The sequence below is a fragment of the Bombus pascuorum genome, chromosome 3, assembly GCF_905332965.1.
Source record: "Bombus pascuorum chromosome 3, iyBomPasc1.1, whole genome shotgun sequence".
Lineage (NCBI taxonomy): Eukaryota > Metazoa > Arthropoda > Insecta > Hymenoptera > Apidae > Bombus > Bombus pascuorum.
This window is the reverse complement of record NC_083490.1, coordinates 8370613-8390085: the sequence shown is the minus strand read 5'-3', so window position 1 is coordinate 8390085 and position 19473 is coordinate 8370613. Positions and strand designations below refer to the sequence as shown.

The following is a 19473-nucleotide window of genomic DNA, read 5'->3' as shown; positions in this document are numbered from 1 at the left end:
GCGCGATACTTACTACCTTCCACCGAGGGCTTTTATATTCACTCTAAGACGCATCTCTGCTTGTTTCTTGAAATCAAAAATAAAGAATCGAGTAACATCACGCGCACATTCGCAATACCGTTTTATTCTATATTATTATTCACATTTTATTTCGGAATCCAGCGTAATATTCAGGTTGGATGGCCGACAAAAATAAATTCAAATAAACAAAGTATCTCGACTATAGATGTTTGAATATAAATACGTTTAAAAAGTTTTCTCGCAAATAAAATATTTTACTCCCAAAAAATACGACTATTTGCTATTTACAACTTGCAACAATATTTCACACAGCTGTGTCCAACACTGGCAACCAAGAACCGTACCGCAAGTTAGATATCCACTAATTAAGAATCGATGCTGTATCCTTTAATTATAAATCGAAACTGGCATGTAACTTCGCAGAATGGCTCACTTCATTTTACGTATTTTCCAGATTGCGTGTTCCAGCATGAATAGTCGATTTGAAAGCGCCACTTCAGTCGTACATTTCTCATTCGCCTTTGATTCTTTATGCAGAAATTATAGATTCTCGGAAGAATTTAATTAACGCAATTCACTCTTTGAATTAAATAAATCGTCAACCGTGGTTTCACCTATTGCTTGCAATCGTTTGCGTGACAGATTCAAAGAATCAATTTCGTGTGGTTGTTCCTTGAATATCGACTATGAAACGGAATATCTAATGACAGTAATCGTCCCTGTTGAGCGAATCTTCAATGTTCTACAATTGATAGGTCTGGCTAAACTTCATAGGCCAGTCTTTGGGAAGTAGTCGTGGAAAATACATTGAAACATTGAAAATCTCGGCATGGATAGTACTCAATATGAGTACTTGAGACTCAATAAGTACCTTCTATTTACGATCGGCATCTGGCCGTATCAAACTACTCTGCAAAGGAGTTTGGTTGCAATCGTTTTCATTCCCATCATTGTTGCTCAAGTGATCCTACAGGTATTGATGCACATTGTGAAACAAATATATTCCACTTCACAGCCAGATATTGGACTTGATTTATAAGTACCTATATCTGCAGAGCTATTTTGTCCACTGCAACGAACCTCCAATTATTCGCACCTCGATTTATTCCACCGATTAATTACGTTACTCAGCGTATGCTCTGTTGTTCGTTAAAACCTCGTGAAACAAATATCAATGTATCGAAATAACTTCGCGTATTCTGATTTTCGTTCTGCTGTCAAATACAGTCTTACAAACGTTATGTTTTAAATAGTTTCGATATCCGATCGTCTTCATGGTTTGACAGTGTAATAAAGTGGCGAATGATTCAATGAACGATTTAAAAAACAATATTTTTATCTACAAGATTTCCTGCATTTTTGGCATACGTTACTTGCTCGATTTTCCCTTTAACACTTTGACTGCCACGGTTTCTCCTGTGACACCACGGTGGTCATTGGTGACCGGAGCGCTTCAACTTCTTGCAATTGTAAAAATTGCGTGAAAATTGATAGTTAGAGCATTTTGAATATAACCGATAAATGGAAGATACTTTGAAACGAAAAGTGCCCTATTGAACAATTAAACATTTTTATTAGAACATCGATAAAAAAAATGAGAACAAATCTTGCATCTAACGGTGCATTCTGTTTGCATCGTAATTACGAATATTATTATAAACACAGCTTAGAAAATAATCGTAAATGCTGCTTCATAATCATATAATTGAAGTTAGAAGTGTGCACATACCTCACTATTATACATAGAATGAGCAAATACCGTCTACTAATATCTTGTACACGTTTCAACAATATATTCTGCACGTTTTGAATGCGAATGGTTTGTTGAAATAAACGAAGCCTTGTTACGATATGTCGCTATCAACTGTTACCAAAGCGTCACGATGGTCACCCATAAGATGAATGGTTCATTGGGGAAGAATGTTGTCTCGCATCATCGATCTATTATTATTTTGCCATTATTATTATATGTTTTGAATAATAAAAATACTCGTGGCGTTCTAAGCGAAACATGTGATTTCGGCGTTGCAGTGAAAGTGTTAATTGTTGGTTTGCACGTAACGATGCTTGAAAATTAGTACAAGTTGAGATTCGCGTAATTATTTCCATGTTATTTTACTTTGACGTACCTTGTATAGTCTGATGTGAATATAATAGTCTTGTTTTATGTAATAGTCACTATTATATACTATATTATTTATTAATATTATATATTATATTATGCTATATGTATATTATTAGGAAATTTTCATTTCTTCTCTCGTGGAAAGTTTTACCGAAATATCAAATTTTCCTTTTGGAATATTCCTTTTTTTTAGGGTGGCGGAATGGTGACTGCCATAACTGCCAACGACATAGACTCGGTTCTGGAAGGCTTCGCGCCTTTTATGATCAGTTTGATGTGCCTCGCAAAGTATATCAATTTCTTTTACAATTTCAAACAGGTAAGTTTGCCGCGTCTCTCGTGTCTAAAGTTAACGTTAACGTTCACGCGCAATTACACAGATGAAACGTTTGCTGGATATAATGCGAGAAGACTGGGTAATTTATAAAAAACTGAGAACCGAGTACGATCTTCTTTGTGAACAATACGCGATAGGAAAGAAAATTACTATCAGTTTTGTAGGTAAGACGACCTTGCAACTTGCGATACAGCGTTTAAAAGTGATTAATACTGTGAGTATCTCATACGTATTAACCTTCTAATAACATTTATATTACTAACATATACGATACAATATATTAATAATAATAATATATTGATATACAATATATTATAACAATATATATATTATACATAATATATATAACACAGTATATTAATATACAATATATTATATAGTATATACAATATTAATATATTATATTGTATACAATATAGTAATAGTAATATTATATTATATTAATAATAATATATTGTATATACAATACAATATATTAATAACATTTACGTCATGTATCCTTAACGTAGATCAACTGTAAGAAAATTTGAATGTTCTAAAAACCTGAGAATATTTTATCCATTTCACTCTGAACCTATTACATTATAGTTCAAACATAATATCTATGTATTTATTATTTTTTGCTCTTTGGCTTTAGTTTTTCAAATTCCATGTAACTGCTTTTCTTACGTTCACTTATTTTGACCTTACTCTTTACCGAACGCTATATAAACTCTGTTCGAACTTTTGATAGATAAACTTTTATATCGCAAACATTTTTCAAGATTCTCAAGATATCCGACAACGCGTGTTAAAATTCTTTCGGAATTACTAGATCGAGCGGAAGATTCTATACCGAGTTGCTATTATCGTTAAAATATTCTAAATCGATTTTCAACAAATTACACCACATACAGTAACTAACATAATTGATATCAACAAATTGAAATTGCACGATACGTGCGTTGTCGATTATATCGATGATTAATGCGAGTTCCAGTCAAAGCGATCTTTATTTCTTCAAAAAAAAAAAAAAAAAAAAAAAAAAAAAAGGGCAAAACTGTTCAATGAGCGGTGGAATTTATTAGATTCTTCGGCATACGAGAACTTTGTCTCGCGTCTCTCGAAATTCAGATTTTATTTGACGAAAATAAATATCAGAAATACATTTTACGAAATTTACGAGTGTCCAAGGAAGTAAGAAAATTGGAAAAATAATAAAAAAATTAAGGGGAAAGGAAAGCAGACGAAATGGTGCTTTTAAATTTCTGCAATTTTAATTCGTAACGTTGATCACAGCTTTCTTATTCGGATTAATAACACCGTTCGCGGCGATGCCATTGCTGCTGAATGCAGCTGACGCTTTAGGACTCTGCAATATATCCGACGACCGACCGTTGGCGTTTCGTGTTGAACATTTCGTCGACGTGGACAGATACTACTTTCCTCTTTTGGTGCACTCGTACATTGGTACTTTAGCGTACACCGCAATTGTTTTGGGTATCAACTCGATAATAGCTGTCTATGTTCTACACGAGAGTGGACTTTGCGAAGTTTTAAGGTAACAGCATTAACTGTATCGATGGAAATTTCCGTCGAAACTTTCCATCGATCCCCGTGCAGTTTAGTTGTTCTCCGTCACGTAAATTTCATGAAAATTTCGTTGTTAATATGACTACGAATAGGGCGAAAAATTGACAAAGATTGCGATATTTATTTTGATGTCAAAAGTGATATCGAAAAGTAAGGTGAAATCGAGAAATAAGAGTAAGTGCGATCTGCGAAAAATTGTTGGAAAGTAAGAAGCAATTAATGAAAATTGTTGAGAAGTAAGAATAAATATTTATCGAGCAATCAATATTTTTTACGAAGCTTTTAAAATCCTGGCAAAGGTTTCTTCGAGTGGTAAGGTATGTACGATATTCGTGCAGGCAAAAAGTGCATAAATTATTATATTTCTGACAAATTCCTCAGATTAATCTATGGACACTGAAAGGGTTAATAACTATTTAATGAACAATTCTGAATTTCTGAAATTAATTTTCTCCAAAAGCATCGAATATCAATGATTTCTACATTGTGACTCGACGTTACAAGAGGCAACGAATTAATACGAAATACTATTGCATATACGTTTTTAATGTTAGTCGATTTACGAGATTTCAACGTTTAACACGAATACGTGAATAATACGCTAGAATTGATTTCTCTTGTATGCGATCTTCGTTAATCGAAAATTTCGAGATCTCTTCCATACTTCCTCAAACGATTACGATTACGAACTCCTGCGAAATTTGTGTTTTTATCATAGTTTAGAACGTTTAGAATTTTTGTTACAATTTAATCTTAAAGTTAAAATTAATAATCTGTGGAAGACACAATGTTTATGTTAAAATAATATTCAGTGATATTTATTACATAGAACTACAGAACATGATGTATATAAGCGAGTGATATAATTACCAACGTACGGAGATTGTTGACAGTTGGCCAGTTACTCTCAGACTAAACGCAGGTAGTAAACCACGATCCTTAAATATTTTCAACCCCACTCTCTGTACAGTAACGAGTATGACCTGTGTAAGTGTCCTGTTCAAATGCCTGTGTGAGTGTCTGTGTAAGAGTGTTTGTGCCTATGCGTGAAATATCGTTGTATTCCAACAATTTTTCAAATTGTCACGCACAATTAAATAAACTAGCTAACAAGAGACATTATCTACGATGAAATCTCGTATTTTTAGTATGAATAGAAAGAGCGCTCTACGAAGCTGATAAAAATATTTTGAAAAATGCCATTGCAACTGATTTAGCAGCCAGCTCTATTTGTCGTTTATTAACTTTCTTTTATGAGAAGTACATACATCGTAATCGAATATTATTTTTTCACGGAGAGAAGCTCTATGCGTTCGTTCAAAAACACCTTAATATTGAGTTGGCAACTAAGTGATTGCGGCTTTTTTCATTAGGTGGTAATGACAAAATCCGCGATCACTTAGTTGCCAACCCAATAGATAAAGCGATAAAAATTCGCAAAAATAGATGCAACTCCCAAATTAATCGCTAGACAACAGATATTTATCCATTTATAGTATGTCGACTTTAGAGCTGCAAAAATGCATAGAACGTATATAAGATACAAAAATCTACGAAATATCCAAAGTATAGCACTTGCTATGATATTTATAGCAAATAAAACGATCTTTTCTTTTTCCTCTAATCGTAGTCATAAAAATATAAAATTACATAAATATCCACAGTCTGCTGATCGTCGATAGCATTGTTTAAAATATTTTTGCCAACATTGTACACTCTTTCGAATACTCTTTCAATCTGTATCGAACGATTAATGCAATTGCATCGTGAATCAATTAACGTCCCTTATAAGAAGATAAACGAAGAACTCTTTTAATCGTGAAATCGTAACTGTTTAGATTCAAACTAGAAAACTTCGTGGAAAGCGACGTGATGGACGTGAAACTACATGCCAATAAACGCGATGATAAATGGTACCAAAATGCCAGGGACTGCGTAATATTGCACAAACACATAATCGAGTCAGTATTATTAATCGTCTCAGATTGTTCTCTATTCGCGTTCTTTGTCACGTTTCTCTTCGTTTCTAAGTGTTTCCAATGAAATAAAAATATCGATCTTTACATCTCCCCTTCGCTAATCAAGATTCGCTAATATACTCGAGGACGCAAATACAACGTCTTACTTGCTTCAGATAGGATTCAACATGATTTGCGTAAGCTTCACACAGTTCCAGGTCGGTTTCCAATTCGGATCAAGTTCATTTTATCCTTTGTCAGCAAGACGATATATACGTTAATTGTTTGTCATTGCGATTAGGCGGTAATAAACATACAAGAAAACGCAGCCTTGGCTTTTAGATATATCTCGGTGACGATTTCCTTGCTATGCGATCTTCTGTTCGTAAGCTGGCCAGGACAACAGCTGTCGGATTCCACCGAACGTATATTCGAATTTACGTAAGGATTTTTCTTTAATCTTTTCTATCCATCGACTTTCTTCTAACGAATGAAAAGCGCCGAGAAAGCATCTGCGTTAATTAAACGCAGAGTGTCTTGTAGTTTGGTATGCAAATTTTGTCGCTATGTTATACGAGTAAAATCAAGAACAAAAATGTTGTAAGGAAATTGTTGAAATTGGAGATTTTATTAAAAAGTTATAATAGAAACATGGAATACGAAGACAACGATACTTTGGCTATAATTTCTATGATATAGGCTCTAATTTCACGTTATGTTAGATTTTGATGCGCAGCTAATATTAGAAAAATTAAAAGTGGAACTTTCGATGAGAACATTCCACTATCTCGTGTTACGTTGGAAAGCTTGTTAATTGTGTATATCTCATGCAGTGTTTAAAAATGATTGAACAAATGACGATAGTTTATCTTATTCGTATGCTTTTTAGTATCTTCGATATGAAAAAATATCAGAGAGACGGATAAATAAATTATTTAATCGTCGTAGATTGCATGGAAATTTGAACTACAGATGGTATATAAACAAATTAGAAAATTATTCTTTCGTAGTATATAAATTTTAATAGTAGGACATTTAAAATCGTGCAAATTTCTTTCCTTTCTCACTGGTAAATTATTATTATTATATATAATTATTATATCATGTTATTTAATAGAATTTCATGTAGTAGTCAAGTAATTGATTCTAGTAATACTTAATAAATAGATTCGTGAAGTAAAGTAGACGATAAATCAGATTATGTAAATTAAAGTAGAAATTGTAGATTACAAATTAAAGATTCAAAGGAACGTACATATTTTCAGAACAAACGGCAAATGGTATCTATCATCGATTAATTGCAGGAAGCTTTTAATGATGATGCTATCGAAAAGCATAACGCCTCTGAAATTAACAGCCTACAAATTCTACACTTTAAATTTAGAGAGTTTTAGCGCGGTAAGATTTATTTTCTACATTGATCATTCCCTAAATCGTCGTGAAGTCATTCTCAAATTTAATGATCATTCAGGTCCATATCATATCTTAATCATAAATACCAAATTTTATACATATATCACTGTTAACAATTAAATAACGTTAATCGAAGGATCACGTAAACCATTGTTCACTTAATTAATATTCATTTAAGAATATTAAGAATATTAAGAATATTAAGAATAATATTAAGAATCTCGTAGTTCATTTTTATTTATGCAATGAAACTTTTGCTTGATCGCTCCATCAGAAACATCCATTTTCACTGCTGCTACATTATCAAATATTATTTCTTTATGTATTGTACATATGTATAATATTATTATCTTCAGACACCAAGCAGGTAATTAAATTATTTACTATATTTTTATTATCTTTCACGTTTCAAGGTTGCACGAACATCATTTTCTTACACCATGGTTTTATGCTCCGTTCAATAATTATCAACCGATGAACGATGATTATTAACGATTTGCAAAGAAGAAAGAGAGTTTATAAGAACAATGTAAGCGTCTGTTGCCATGAAAGGAGCGTAGGTATCGTAAGGGTGACTGAACTATGTACTTGAAATAAAAAATAGTCTAATTGTTACTCTTTCGATTTTCTTTTAATTGCTATTATTTTACTCATTAACTAAACGTTATGTTTTCAGCTTAATCCTATTTTTCTTCGATTATTTCTTTACGATATAATTTTAGATACTACGCGATTGTACTTAACGTAGATATATCGGGTTGGCAACTAAGTGATTGCGGATTTTGTCATTAGGTGGTATTGACAAAATCCGCAACCACTTAGTTGCCAACCCAATACGTAATTGATCGATTAATTTGGCCTAAGATCTTGCGATCTCTGTATAATTTTTCAACATACGTTTATCACCTTGTTTCGTACTTTCTTCACGCTCTGACGAATAAACGTCAGAATATTAAGGGTTACCATAGTTCTCCTTGCCATGACCGATTCCACTATACGTCCACGCACATGTTGCCCTTTGGATTCATTCCGCCCTTTGAAGATTAAAATTGCTCTCCGATGGTCAACGTCATAGACTGTGACGAGTCGTTAACAAGTTTTTATCGACATTCGAATGACTTGTCCGATAGATAGGTGAACGAAAATCAATTAAGCCCAGGTGGAAGGTGGGGCGGGCGCGTGCCGAGCCTCTGATAGATCGGCGTTGCCGGTTTCGTTGTCGACAATCTATTTTTCTCGAAAAGGAATCGGCCCCCGGCAGCCATATGGCACGCCAAACATACGGTTCGTTTCGATAAACGTGGAACACCGTTCGCGCATCTTTTCCTTTCTCTTCTGAAACGTAAGATTCGACAACGCAAGCTTCCAAGCTTAGTCGATCGAAATTATCGAATTATCGGGTTAGACACTTAGTTTCCAACCCAATACAAAAATAATAATCGAAGAACGCTCGTAGAAAACATGTAAAATCTGTAACTGCGAACAAGAAACAACTTTTCCAGGACGAAGGGAAGACTTGTGCATCGAAGTGGTCCAAGTTCTTGGAAAAGAAAGGTATCTTCTCATCGCAAAGAAAGCTCAACGTTCCTTTCGTTTAAGGCGAATCTGGCAAACGTGGTCAGCGAGTTTCGATGTTTCTCCCGAATCGTCGTACGAACGCCGCGCTGTGCGAGCGTCTTCTCCCACCGATCGGTAGGTTTCCGGCCAATTTGCGTCCTTGCCGGGTTAACGGACTCGAATCCTTGGAAGGACTGTACGTGTACGACCGAGCGTTCACGGGACAAAGTTTTTTCCCATCGGTCGGCCGTCTTTATCCTGAAATCTGCCGCGCTAGCCAGGCTAACACCTTGCGGCTCCTTTCGTCATGCGCCCTAGTTGCTCGTTGGCGCAGGGCACGCGCCGTGCCAGGGGCCCCTTTCACAGGGGTAGATCCCAGTGCAAGATGGATATCGCTAATTGTCTCAAGGCGATTCGTCCCGAGCAACGACCGTTGCATTCTGATACGTTCCCCTCCATTTTGCCCGTACGACCAACCATGGGTCGTACGCTACTTAATTAAGTTAATTAAACGAATTGAAACGTACTGGAATATTGATTGTTCGAAAGATGACAGGAGGAATACTACGCTCGTTTTTACTAACTCGCAGCGTTATTTCAGATACTTTTTAGAACGGGAGATCAGCTGGAAGGCATAATGGAATAACTTCGCTTTTTCGTATGTTAGAGACCTTTGGTATTTCGATTTTCATGTTACCAGGTTAACCAGAAGAGAACAGGTAACAGTTAACGAACTAATCGTAAGAATCGGTCGCATAAAGCGAACTCCGAAATACTAAATTATTAAATAACTGCTAAAAATAAAGTAGGCTCTTTCCTGCCGGAAATATAACAATCACCGCTGTTTCCTGCAAGATAGACTAATAAGATAGAGCAACCTGTCAAGTTTACTTTCAAAAATCTCTTACGGGGTGCATAGTTAAAATCGAGCAATGACGAGTGTGCACGTGGAACGCAGTTAACTGGCTAAGGGACAGCTTTCGCGTAGACGGAATAAGAAACCTCATCGAGTTCCTAGATATAATTAATCTAATGTCAAAAATAATATAAAATAGTATAGTCGTCGACAATCAAGCAATTGACGCGATTTAAATACCAAAGAAAAAGACAAGAAGACTTGATTTGATACAAAAGATACGCAATTATCGATTAAAAATCTTCTTTCGTCCACAGCATGGGATTAGAAAGACGGTGCAATGTACCATACGCGACGACTATTAACTAAAAACCAAAGACTATACAAGAGTATACAACAGTGTACACAGTGTATATCGTACAACTGTCCACAGTAGTCAGCGTGTAGATTTCATATTACAGGAAGATTACTAGAAAGACGATGCAGTGTACCATACGCGACTATCAACTAAAAACCAAAGACTATACAAGAGTATACAACAGTGTACACAGTGTATATCGTACAACTGTCCACAGTAGTTAGCGTGTAAATTTCATATTACAAGAAGATTATTAGAAAGACGATGCAATGTACCATACACGACGACTATCAACTAAAAACCAAAGACTATACAAGAGTATACAACAGTGTACACAGTGTATATCGTACAACTGTCCACAGTAGTCATCGTGTAGATTTCATATTACAGGAAGATTACTAGAAAGACGATGCAATGTACTATACGCGACTATCAACTAAAAACCAAAGACTATACAAGAGTATACAACAGTGTACACAGTGTATATCGTACAACTGTCCACAGTAGTCAGCGTGTAAATTTCATATTACAAGAAGATTATTAGAAAGACGATGCAATGTACCATACACGACGACTATTAATTAAAAACCAAAGACTATACAAGAGTATACAACAGTGTACAAAGTGTATATCGTACAACTGTCTACAATAGTCAGTGTATAGATTTCATACTACAAAGGAATTCTCTGAAATGCTATCGCTAACCAAAAAAGAACAAGCGAAAGCAATACGCTAAATTTTACAAGCAACGTTAAAAATAAAAATGATCCTTCTTCTTGAACGAATAGACTCGAGGATATTTAGAACGTGCGAGTAGAAAATAAGAAAAATTTCTGTGCTCATGGAAATAAGATCGCAATAGGTGAAAACCTACAAGTAACTGTTACTATTGTTATTATTGATATTATATAATTTTCTTTTGTTCGTCACCGTAGATAATTGCTTCTGAGGGAATTCGAACGTTTACAACAATTACGTCATCGTTGTACGTAAGTATACCGATACGAAAAGCCATAGATATTCGTATCTACTAATTTTTAACGTTATTTTAGGATTTATTCTATGTATTTTAAATATGTTGTACATTATTCGTTGAATATTCAACACAGGTATAATTGTTCCCGGAGGAATTTGAACGCCTGAAACGTCGCGGCGACTCGTCGATGCGCGTAAATACACTGGCTCCTCTTCGTCTTCGCTTCTTTTACGACTATTTTCTATTTGCAGCGACAAACAAGATTCGCATATTACGCGTGCTTATTGTATTTCCTCCATCAAGAAGACATCTGTCGTTCGATCGATGCGAAGAAGCGAAGCAACGAGACTTTCTATCCTCCGAATTGTAAATGGTACAAAGGCCGGAAAATTGGAAATTCGAAGTAAATTATCACCGTGGAATCCACTCTGTCAGTTTCGGATCGGCGTTTGAAATTAATTACGAATAATAAAAGATGTTTCCTCGTTGTCACTTGTACACTTCGATGCGATTTTAAATGCATTTCTCGACTCTTTAATCGTTTTTAAATGAACAAATTATGCTTTGTAAAGCACAATGAAATAAGGAAAATTACTTATATGTAATTTATCGTAATACAAACTATGGCGCTTCGCCACGAACAAGTCGTCGATTAAAAGAAAATTACCCAACGTCCTTCTCCATCAGCCCAGATAATTTTGTATACGATAAACCTATGTCAAACACCTTCCTCGCAAATTGCACATATTCTCCGTATATATTTGCATATTCTATAAACATCCGCGATCTAATCATAGTGTCTTCATATCGGAGCCAATAGAATGTAAAGGGTCGATAAGAGTCACCGTATATACCTTGCTCCGTCGCGATCTTCGGTCGCAGTCTGCCAATTTTTGTGCGTTTATGGCAAAGTCCGAAGGTACAGAAACGCGCATTCCGCGTTCAAAAAAATAAAAAATATTCAAAGTGGAATATACATTACAACACTACTTCTATTGCTCGCGCACATTGCACATTGCACTACCGCAAGTTCGTCCAAATTCAAAAGGAAATATGCAACTAATATGCAAATAAGAAGATAAGTATCGTGCAATAAAAAAAAAATATTCTATTCGGATTCCGTTTAAAAATATAATAAACGCGCTCGTATAAAGATAGAGTAATATAAACGTCGAAATAAAAATCCATCAAATCCGCAGCTCAGTCGCAAGCTTCTCCGACGTTTGCTCTTTAAACTCCGGCCGCGGATCACGCAGCATCGAGCGAAATTTCAATCAACAGGTACGCTCGCTCCTCGCGTGCCTGTTATCTAAATCAACAGGTTACTTCTTGCGCCGTTCTTCAGCAAGTGTTTAGCTGCTGTGTTATACGGCGGACCGATAAAGGGCTCGGGCACAGGAAAGAAGGAAAGGAAAAACGCGAGCACGACGAGCGCGGGTCGTGGTGGTGGGTTTCTGCGGGGTAAAACGGTGCCGGCGAAGACAAGGAGAGGGTAGATGCAGAAGGAGCCAGAACGGGCCACCAGGTGCACCTACAGAATGGACATAAAACGAAGTGGGAACCATATGTTGATGCGGCGAAGGACGCCACGGCACGCGCCACACTCAAACTCCAGCTTTTACGTCGCGAGCATCGCTCACTCCTCTCGATTGTTGACACCGCTGCTGTTGCTCGATGAAACGACGAAACGATCCCGGTGCTTCGCGTACTTTGCGTCTTTTTAGAATCGCTGCAAGTACAGGAAAATACGAGGGTCGATGGTCGACGATCGATGCTGACTTTTCGATCGACAACCACGTGTTATTTTAAACGATGACTTTAACGTTTGTTACCATACGACGGAACACTGCCGAAGGTGGATGACCGAAAAGACGTTCGTTGATATTTGGTATTTCGGTACGAGTGAAACGGAAGTTAAACTGTGTTTCAGTTTAGTCGAATCTCGATGGGTAATTGTAACGAACGTTGTTGATTCGACACGATCGGATCTCGTAACATGTGAAACCGGCGCACTATCGGGACTATTCTGTGATCGCGGTGTAAATATATCGCTAACGTGGAAACCTTGTCTTTTCCAATTAATATTTTCACGAAGCAAAGTAAAAGTGTTTCCATAAGGTGAACAGTAACTGGAAGAGGAAGAAGAAGACGAAGATTAGTCGTCGATCGTCATAAGGATCCTACAGAGCCTAGGAATTCTCCAGATTCACCGCTGTTGAGAAGAAAGCGTCGCCTGGAACTTCGACCCGATGGAACAGCAAAGAATTTCATCAAGATCGTCTTTCGAACTGTCGAGATTTCGCGCTTGTGTTGAGAATTAATCTATTTTAATGAGATATCGTTGGAAAGTAGCCGAGTGAGGAAAAGGATGGCTCTACTGTCGAACCACCACGAATACCCAGTTTCTACTGAAATCGTAACAACTACGTACCCGACGACGACGAGGACTTACGACACTTTATATCCGTCGCCGTACAATTCCCCGAATTACGATTCTATCAAGGTTGCATATAGTGAGAATTACGCGCACAAAGGTGAGATCACCCCGCAGAAAGGAGCGGAGACGATCAGTTATGGGAAAGAGGTAGTTGCAAAATATTCCAGAACGCCGGATTCGTACGAAAGAAGCTCGTTTAGCGTTCTGACACCTGTAACGCCTCAAAGGTAAGTTGGTATTTTCGCTTCGAGTTCTGCGAATATTTCTCGCCTTACGATACATCTCCGCTAGTTGCGAATCTGCGTTTCGTATATTTGTCGCTTGTGCGAAATCGCGTATTATCGTAGCTTTGTACAAGCCAAGTAGCAGTATACGTTTATGTGAAGCGAAAGTTGTGTATAATTGTTTGAATGGAATTCAGTCAAAGTTGAAGTTTCCTACAATGTTTTTTATTTCGACAGATATCGAAGGAAATTTCATTTGAACAAGTTTGGTAAGTAAGTGACTTTCCTCGTCATCTTCGTCCAGCTCTCGTGTAGCTGCCTAGTTTCGAGATATATTCTGTCGATAGTCCAGCAACGACTTTATCGTAATCAAACAGCATGACAAAACGTTTAATACGGTTGTTCTATCGCACTTAATTTGTAAGATATAATCAATGTGTATAATTATGATTATATATAATTATGAACGTTAGACAAGTGTCGAGATCATCGCCAACGATCTGCTTTTGCTTGCTTCGAGCGTGAAATGACATTAAGATAATTCCCAATCGTTTTGAAATCGTAACACTAGCGTTGTTAGCACAACGACTATTGAAATGACTAAACCGTAAAAACGATTTCGATAGTCCGTTACAACGCATGTGTACTTTACACGATATCAATACAGCTGGAGAATAAACGATACGAGATAAATAATCGAAATAGCTATAGTAGTAACGTATATGAGAAGAATGTACAGCAGCATTTTTCTTGCGAATGCGACTCGTTATATGTTAATCACGTGGCTCGAATAATCGCATTATAATCGATATAATTTTGATAGGTACGAGCCACAGCACGCGATAAATCACACCGCCTCTCCGGGAACGATGCTGCACGAGGACAGTTCCGTGGAGTATCATCCGCCAGCCTATTGCTACGAAACTCCGCCTCAAGAACAAAAATTTCAAAGCCTGGAGACCGGCAAGCCGATGCAGATGATGGTCGAGCAAAGAGGCAATTGTTGGGAACCTGTTACATCGGCGCAGGTAAATCTCAATGGATCGTACTTTTTAATTGAGAACATCTCGCGATTTTACGACCAACGAAAGTTGTTTCTGAAAAAAATGACACAAGATCGTATGATAAGATTGGACTGACGTGACTATTAAGGGGGTGTCTTGAATTAGAACGTTCTAAAACAGCGTCTTCTTGTGATTTTTTTTAGAGGGAAAAGAAAGAAACGAAGTTATTGAATTTTGAGGTATGGTTTTATATATATTTAGCGAATACAAAAAAATTGTTTTTAAAGTAAGAAGAAAATTATAACAGATTTTTAAGCCTATTTCATGGGCTGCAGTTTTCAATCGGCGTGAAACATCCACCTAGTAATTTTTGACCGAAACAAAAACCAGAAAAAGGATTAAATTATTATATATTTTTCTTCTCGACGAATTAAAAAAGAGGCAGAAAATAGTGTGAAATTAAAAATTTTGGCGGGTTTAAGGAAAAAGTGTGTTTTATAAAAAGAAAAAATAAACGTTAAGGTGCTATAACAATTATTTAAATAAACTTTTCGACGAACTTATACGAATATATAAAACCATATCTCAAAATTCAATAACTTCATTTTTCTTTTCCTTCTAAAAAAAATCACAAAAGACGCTGTTTTAGAACATTCTAATTCAGGACACCCCCTTAAGACGATACACTGCGTACGTGGGAGTATGTGTTTTATGTTTTATGAATGAAATTTATGAATAAATAAAAAGGTAAAGTTTGGAAGATACGTGTGTGCAGAAATTACAAGATATTTAGTACAGAAAAATATTTATATTACCTTGTCCGAAAAGTTTCTTTCGCTTTATGAGGGAATAATAGACGCACAACGTTTTTTTATTTTATATTATTTCGTCGAATTACGTACGATCCATTTTGTTCCCTTCAGATAAACACCGTGACATTTCACAGACTTGGTTTCGCATTTGTACAAAGGTGTATTGTTGTAAAAACATGTTCGCGAAAGAAACACACTTTCCGGACAATCCAATAAATATATGCAGTTTGTGCATCTATCGTTTCCTTACAAAACGACAGAAACTTTGGGAACAGCCTAATTCATTTTTAAAATATCAAATATCTTGTAATTTCTATTGGGTTGGCAACTAAGTGATTACGGATTTTGTCATTACCACCTAATGACAAAATGCGCAATCGCTTAGTTGCCAGCCCAATATGCGCATTATCGGATTAGTTTCAAATTTGATAAACAACGTCGTATCTCGTTAGAGTGGGAATCAAATTTCCAAATTTTCTTGCCAAGCAGTTTGCACGATGGCAGTTCCAATTTTTTCTACCAAATGTTAATTTCGATTCGCGTGACAGAAGCCTACGTTCGGACAAGCGAATTCAACGGGATATTTATCGAAATTTGCACGATAGATTCGTGAAATCTCGTTTCAACGCACGGTGCTCGAACACGTAAACGACGCAACTAATCTGAACGAGGCTTCGTCTCGATACATCAACTTGTCGGATCGACGCGAGAGGCGAATAAAGGTTAACGAATTAACTGTCACGAATGAAAGATTTACATTGACGCAAGATGTGTAAATTGGTTTTGTAGAAACAAGTGTCGCCTACCAGCAGCCCTCGCAGAGGAAGACGACGCTCCAGGGACATTCCGCCATCGCCAAGCGTGTTGAAGCGCCGGCGTTTGGCCGCGAATGCGCGCGAAAGACGTCGAATGAACGGTCTGAACGACGCTTTTGATAAATTACGCGAAGTTGTACCGAGCCTTGGAGCGGATCACAAGCTCAGTAAATTCGAGACGTTGCAAATGGCGCAGACCTACATCGCCGCGCTCTGTGACCTTCTTCAGAGACACGATGGCAAGTGGCAGTGAAAAAGGGATAACTGCAAAAGGTCTACGTTCTACGTATGTAAACTATCGCTTACAAGTATTTAGAAACTTACTTTTGACGTATATCAAAATATTTTCGAGCCTGGCGATTTCAACGTTGTGTTAACTCGGCGTTAGCTAATTGGCAACGAAATTACAAATAAAACTGTAATCGTATCGAGTAATGATCGTTATAACGTAAAATGTACAAGTAATCTTCTGACAATGTGTTTAGATCTTTAAGTCTGCAGGGCAATATTTATTCTATCGATATGTGTTGTGTGTATTGCGTTCTTAATTAATTTGCATGTAATTTGTACTTTTTATTCGTGGATCGTACACGACTACGATCACAGACGGCTAATAGTCCAAAGATATATTAGATAAACTTATATATAATGAAATTATATATTATATTATTATTATACTATAATTATATTATAGTGAAATTATTATTAAATCGTTTTTAAATGTCTACGTATTATCGCAATCTATCTATGTTATTGCTGTTGCGATACATATTTCGTATCACTGCTAATTTTCTGCTACGTATGTAGAATTTAATATAGAATTTCATTTGTTTAATGTAAATTTATTCAATACTTTAGTCGATAAAACGCGCCAGAAATGATAGAAATAGTGGGAAAGCGTAATTGAAGGAGTAATAGGATAATTTAAAAGATCGGTGCCATTATTGTAATACTCAAATAAATACTAATTTCATAGACATCGTAAACATATTGTATTTATATTAAAAATTAATGCGAGATCGTAATAATTATTTATCGTTTAAGAAGCTTTCTAAATTTTTACTTATCACAACGTTTTAGCTTCGTAATTAGTACCATGCTCTTCTACTTCGATTTATTACAGTTGTTTATTATATTATTTATTATAGTTGTCCGAAAAGTGTTTTTCTTTCGCAAACGTGTTTTTGACGACAGTGCACCTTTATACAAACTAAGTCTGCGAAATGTCGCGGTGTTTAGAACAAAATGGATCGTACGTAATTCGTCTGTACGTCTATTAGTTTCTCATAGAACGAAAGAAACTTTTCGCACAACCTAGTAGTTTATAAATCAATATTCAAGAGCAACGCCAGTGACTCGTGCGTTTATTGTATATTTATATATTTATTGTGTAGCTAGTCAGGAATTGGAAAATGCGATTTCGACATCTATCGAGCTAGAAACAATAATATTTCGTACCGTCCATTTGATAGAATAAGTAATTCACGAAGCCAAAGAAAAATCGTTGAACGACGCGAAGATTCGAGGACGTCGAATAACCGTAAGTGATAATTTCTAGATTAAGTCGTTTAAAAGAAGATTCGTGTGAATATTATATCAATATGTTATGGGAAATTTATATCGATGTAAACTATTGTAAATAAAATACCCGGAGATTCGAACGAAAGATTTTCTCGTGTCTTAAAAATTTCGAAAGTAAATTAAAAATGATAATCTCTTGTAAGTCATTACGCGTTACGTATATCATTCGATACCCTCGTCCATCCAAATTTTCCCAAACCAAAGAACTAGCAGCTGTTTTCAAAGGAGAAACGATCAAACTTGTCGATCATCCTTAAAGTGGGAAACGAGAAAAATAAATTTCGAAGCTTTGATAAATTAATCTTCGATAGCAAATCTTCAAAATTGTCAATTTAATAGACTAACGATGAATTAATAAATTTGTATATCTATGGAATACGTGTAATTGCGCTCGCTAATACCTTGCCAGAGAATCTAACGATAAATAATCATTGAACGAATAAATGAAATTTACCTATTCAGACAGTATACGTACGTATTTATCGCGAAATCAACGCAAACAATGTTTTGTATCTAATTAATAGAAGATGGCTGTTTTGCAGTTCAATTGTTAATAAAAAGCGCGTATATAATATAACATAGTGATATTACTACGTATAAGATAAGGATAGCGAGAAATATTAACTGAAAGACCGGAATCTTTTGCGATTCATAAGGAAAATAATAATGATATTATCTAGAGAATTTTCAAAGTAACATTAAACAGGTTGCCCTGTCGAAGTCTTGGAATTTCGTTCGTTTGAAATTAAAAAGGAACAGTGGTTGGCGAAGGAACGGAAAGAAAAGGATGACAGTGACCGGCAATCCTTTTCCATGCGGCAGATTGGCGAGATTGAAAGAAAAAAAATGTCTGTGTGGAGGTGCGTGGGCGGACAGCGGCACGTGCCGCACAATAGAGCTCGTTAGCAGTTTTGCGTGGATTCTCTCGTTTCTCCTTTTCTCCAAACGGAGATCCACCTTCCTGTAATAAATAGGGATTCCTTCCAATCTTAGATGCTCGATGATTAGAGATCATTAATTACCCGGATGGACACGTGCCACGACTGATATACTTCGCGAAGGCTAGAACGAGATTACGAGATTACTGAAAATACATGGAATGGGGTAAAATTCAGAATTAAAATGTTGGTCGAGTAGAAATAAATTAAGAAAAATAATTTGTACGTAGCACGTGCACGGTTCACTCCGATATAATTTACTTCATCTTCCATTTTTTCATGACTCTGGATCGGTTAACGAGTGATCTTTTACGAGCGATTATTACGTCGATACTCGGTTTTACATTGAAATTTTTAATTATTTACCTGTAGGAATAAAAACTGTGATCGTCTCACCAAATACGTATATCTTTCTACTCGTGTATTTTTGACTTTTTCAAAAGTTGCAACCAGTAAAAGCACATAAACGTACGTGTAAGAGATAATTAG

At 36.1% G+C, this 19473-nt stretch overlaps 2 protein-coding genes and 1 long non-coding RNA gene across 3 annotated transcripts in view; 2 read left to right on the top strand and 1 right to left on the bottom strand.

The window, feature by feature from the left end:
- Positions 1–312: 312 nt before the first annotated feature.
- On the top strand, positions 313–7546 carry LOC132905076 (odorant receptor 13a-like). Its single transcript, XM_060956026.1, has 8 exons — positions 313–994; positions 2340–2465; positions 2527–2647; positions 3762–4023; positions 5894–6016; positions 6141–6231; positions 6315–6454; positions 7279–7546. Exons 1-8 carry the CDS (start codon positions 851–853, stop codon positions 7544–7546), a joined length of 1275 nt encoding a protein of 424 aa, XP_060812009.1. The 5' UTR covers positions 313–850.
- Positions 7547–13303: 5757 nt separating this feature from the next.
- On the top strand, positions 13304–17065 carry LOC132905347 (heart- and neural crest derivatives-expressed protein 1-like). Its single transcript, XM_060956543.1, has 3 exons — positions 13304–13837; positions 14658–14862; positions 16440–17065. The coding sequence occupies exons 1-3, from the start codon at positions 13542–13544 to the stop codon at positions 16716–16718; spliced, it is 780 nt and encodes a 259-aa protein (XP_060812526.1). The 5' UTR covers positions 13304–13541; the 3' UTR covers positions 16719–17065.
- Positions 14030–19473, bottom strand: part of LOC132905349 (uncharacterized) — a 122365-nt gene continuing 116921 nt past the window's right edge. Inside the window, exon 3 of the long non-coding RNA XR_009657785.1 lies at positions 14030–14931. This is a non-coding gene — a long non-coding RNA (uncharacterized LOC132905349). The remainder of the gene's footprint in view (positions 14932–19473) is intronic.

What these genes read in the sequence shown, in the direction of transcription:
- LOC132905076 (XM_060956026.1), top strand. Translation starts at nt 851, where the DNA reads ATGGATAGTACTCAATATGAGTACTTGAGACTCAATAAGTACCTTCTA. An exon ending in TTGCTCAAGTGATCCTACAG is followed by an intron (nt 995 to 2,339) that starts GTATTGATGCAC and finishes CCTTTTTTTTAG; the next exon opens with GGTGGCGGAATGGTGACTGC. An exon ending in GAACGTATATTCGAATTTAC is followed by an intron (nt 6,455 to 7,278) that starts GTAAGGATTTTT and finishes ACATATTTTCAG; the next exon opens with AACAAACGGCAAATGGTATC.
- LOC132905347 (XM_060956543.1), top strand. Translation starts at nt 13,542, where the DNA reads ATGGCTCTACTGTCGAACCACCACGAATACCCAGTTTCTACTGAAATC. An exon ending in ACACCTGTAACGCCTCAAAG is followed by an intron (nt 13,838 to 14,657) that starts GTAAGTTGGTAT and finishes TAATTTTGATAG; the next exon opens with GTACGAGCCACAGCACGCGA. An exon ending in AACCTGTTACATCGGCGCAG is followed by an intron (nt 14,863 to 16,439) that starts GTAAATCTCAAT and finishes TTGGTTTTGTAG; the next exon opens with AAACAAGTGTCGCCTACCAG.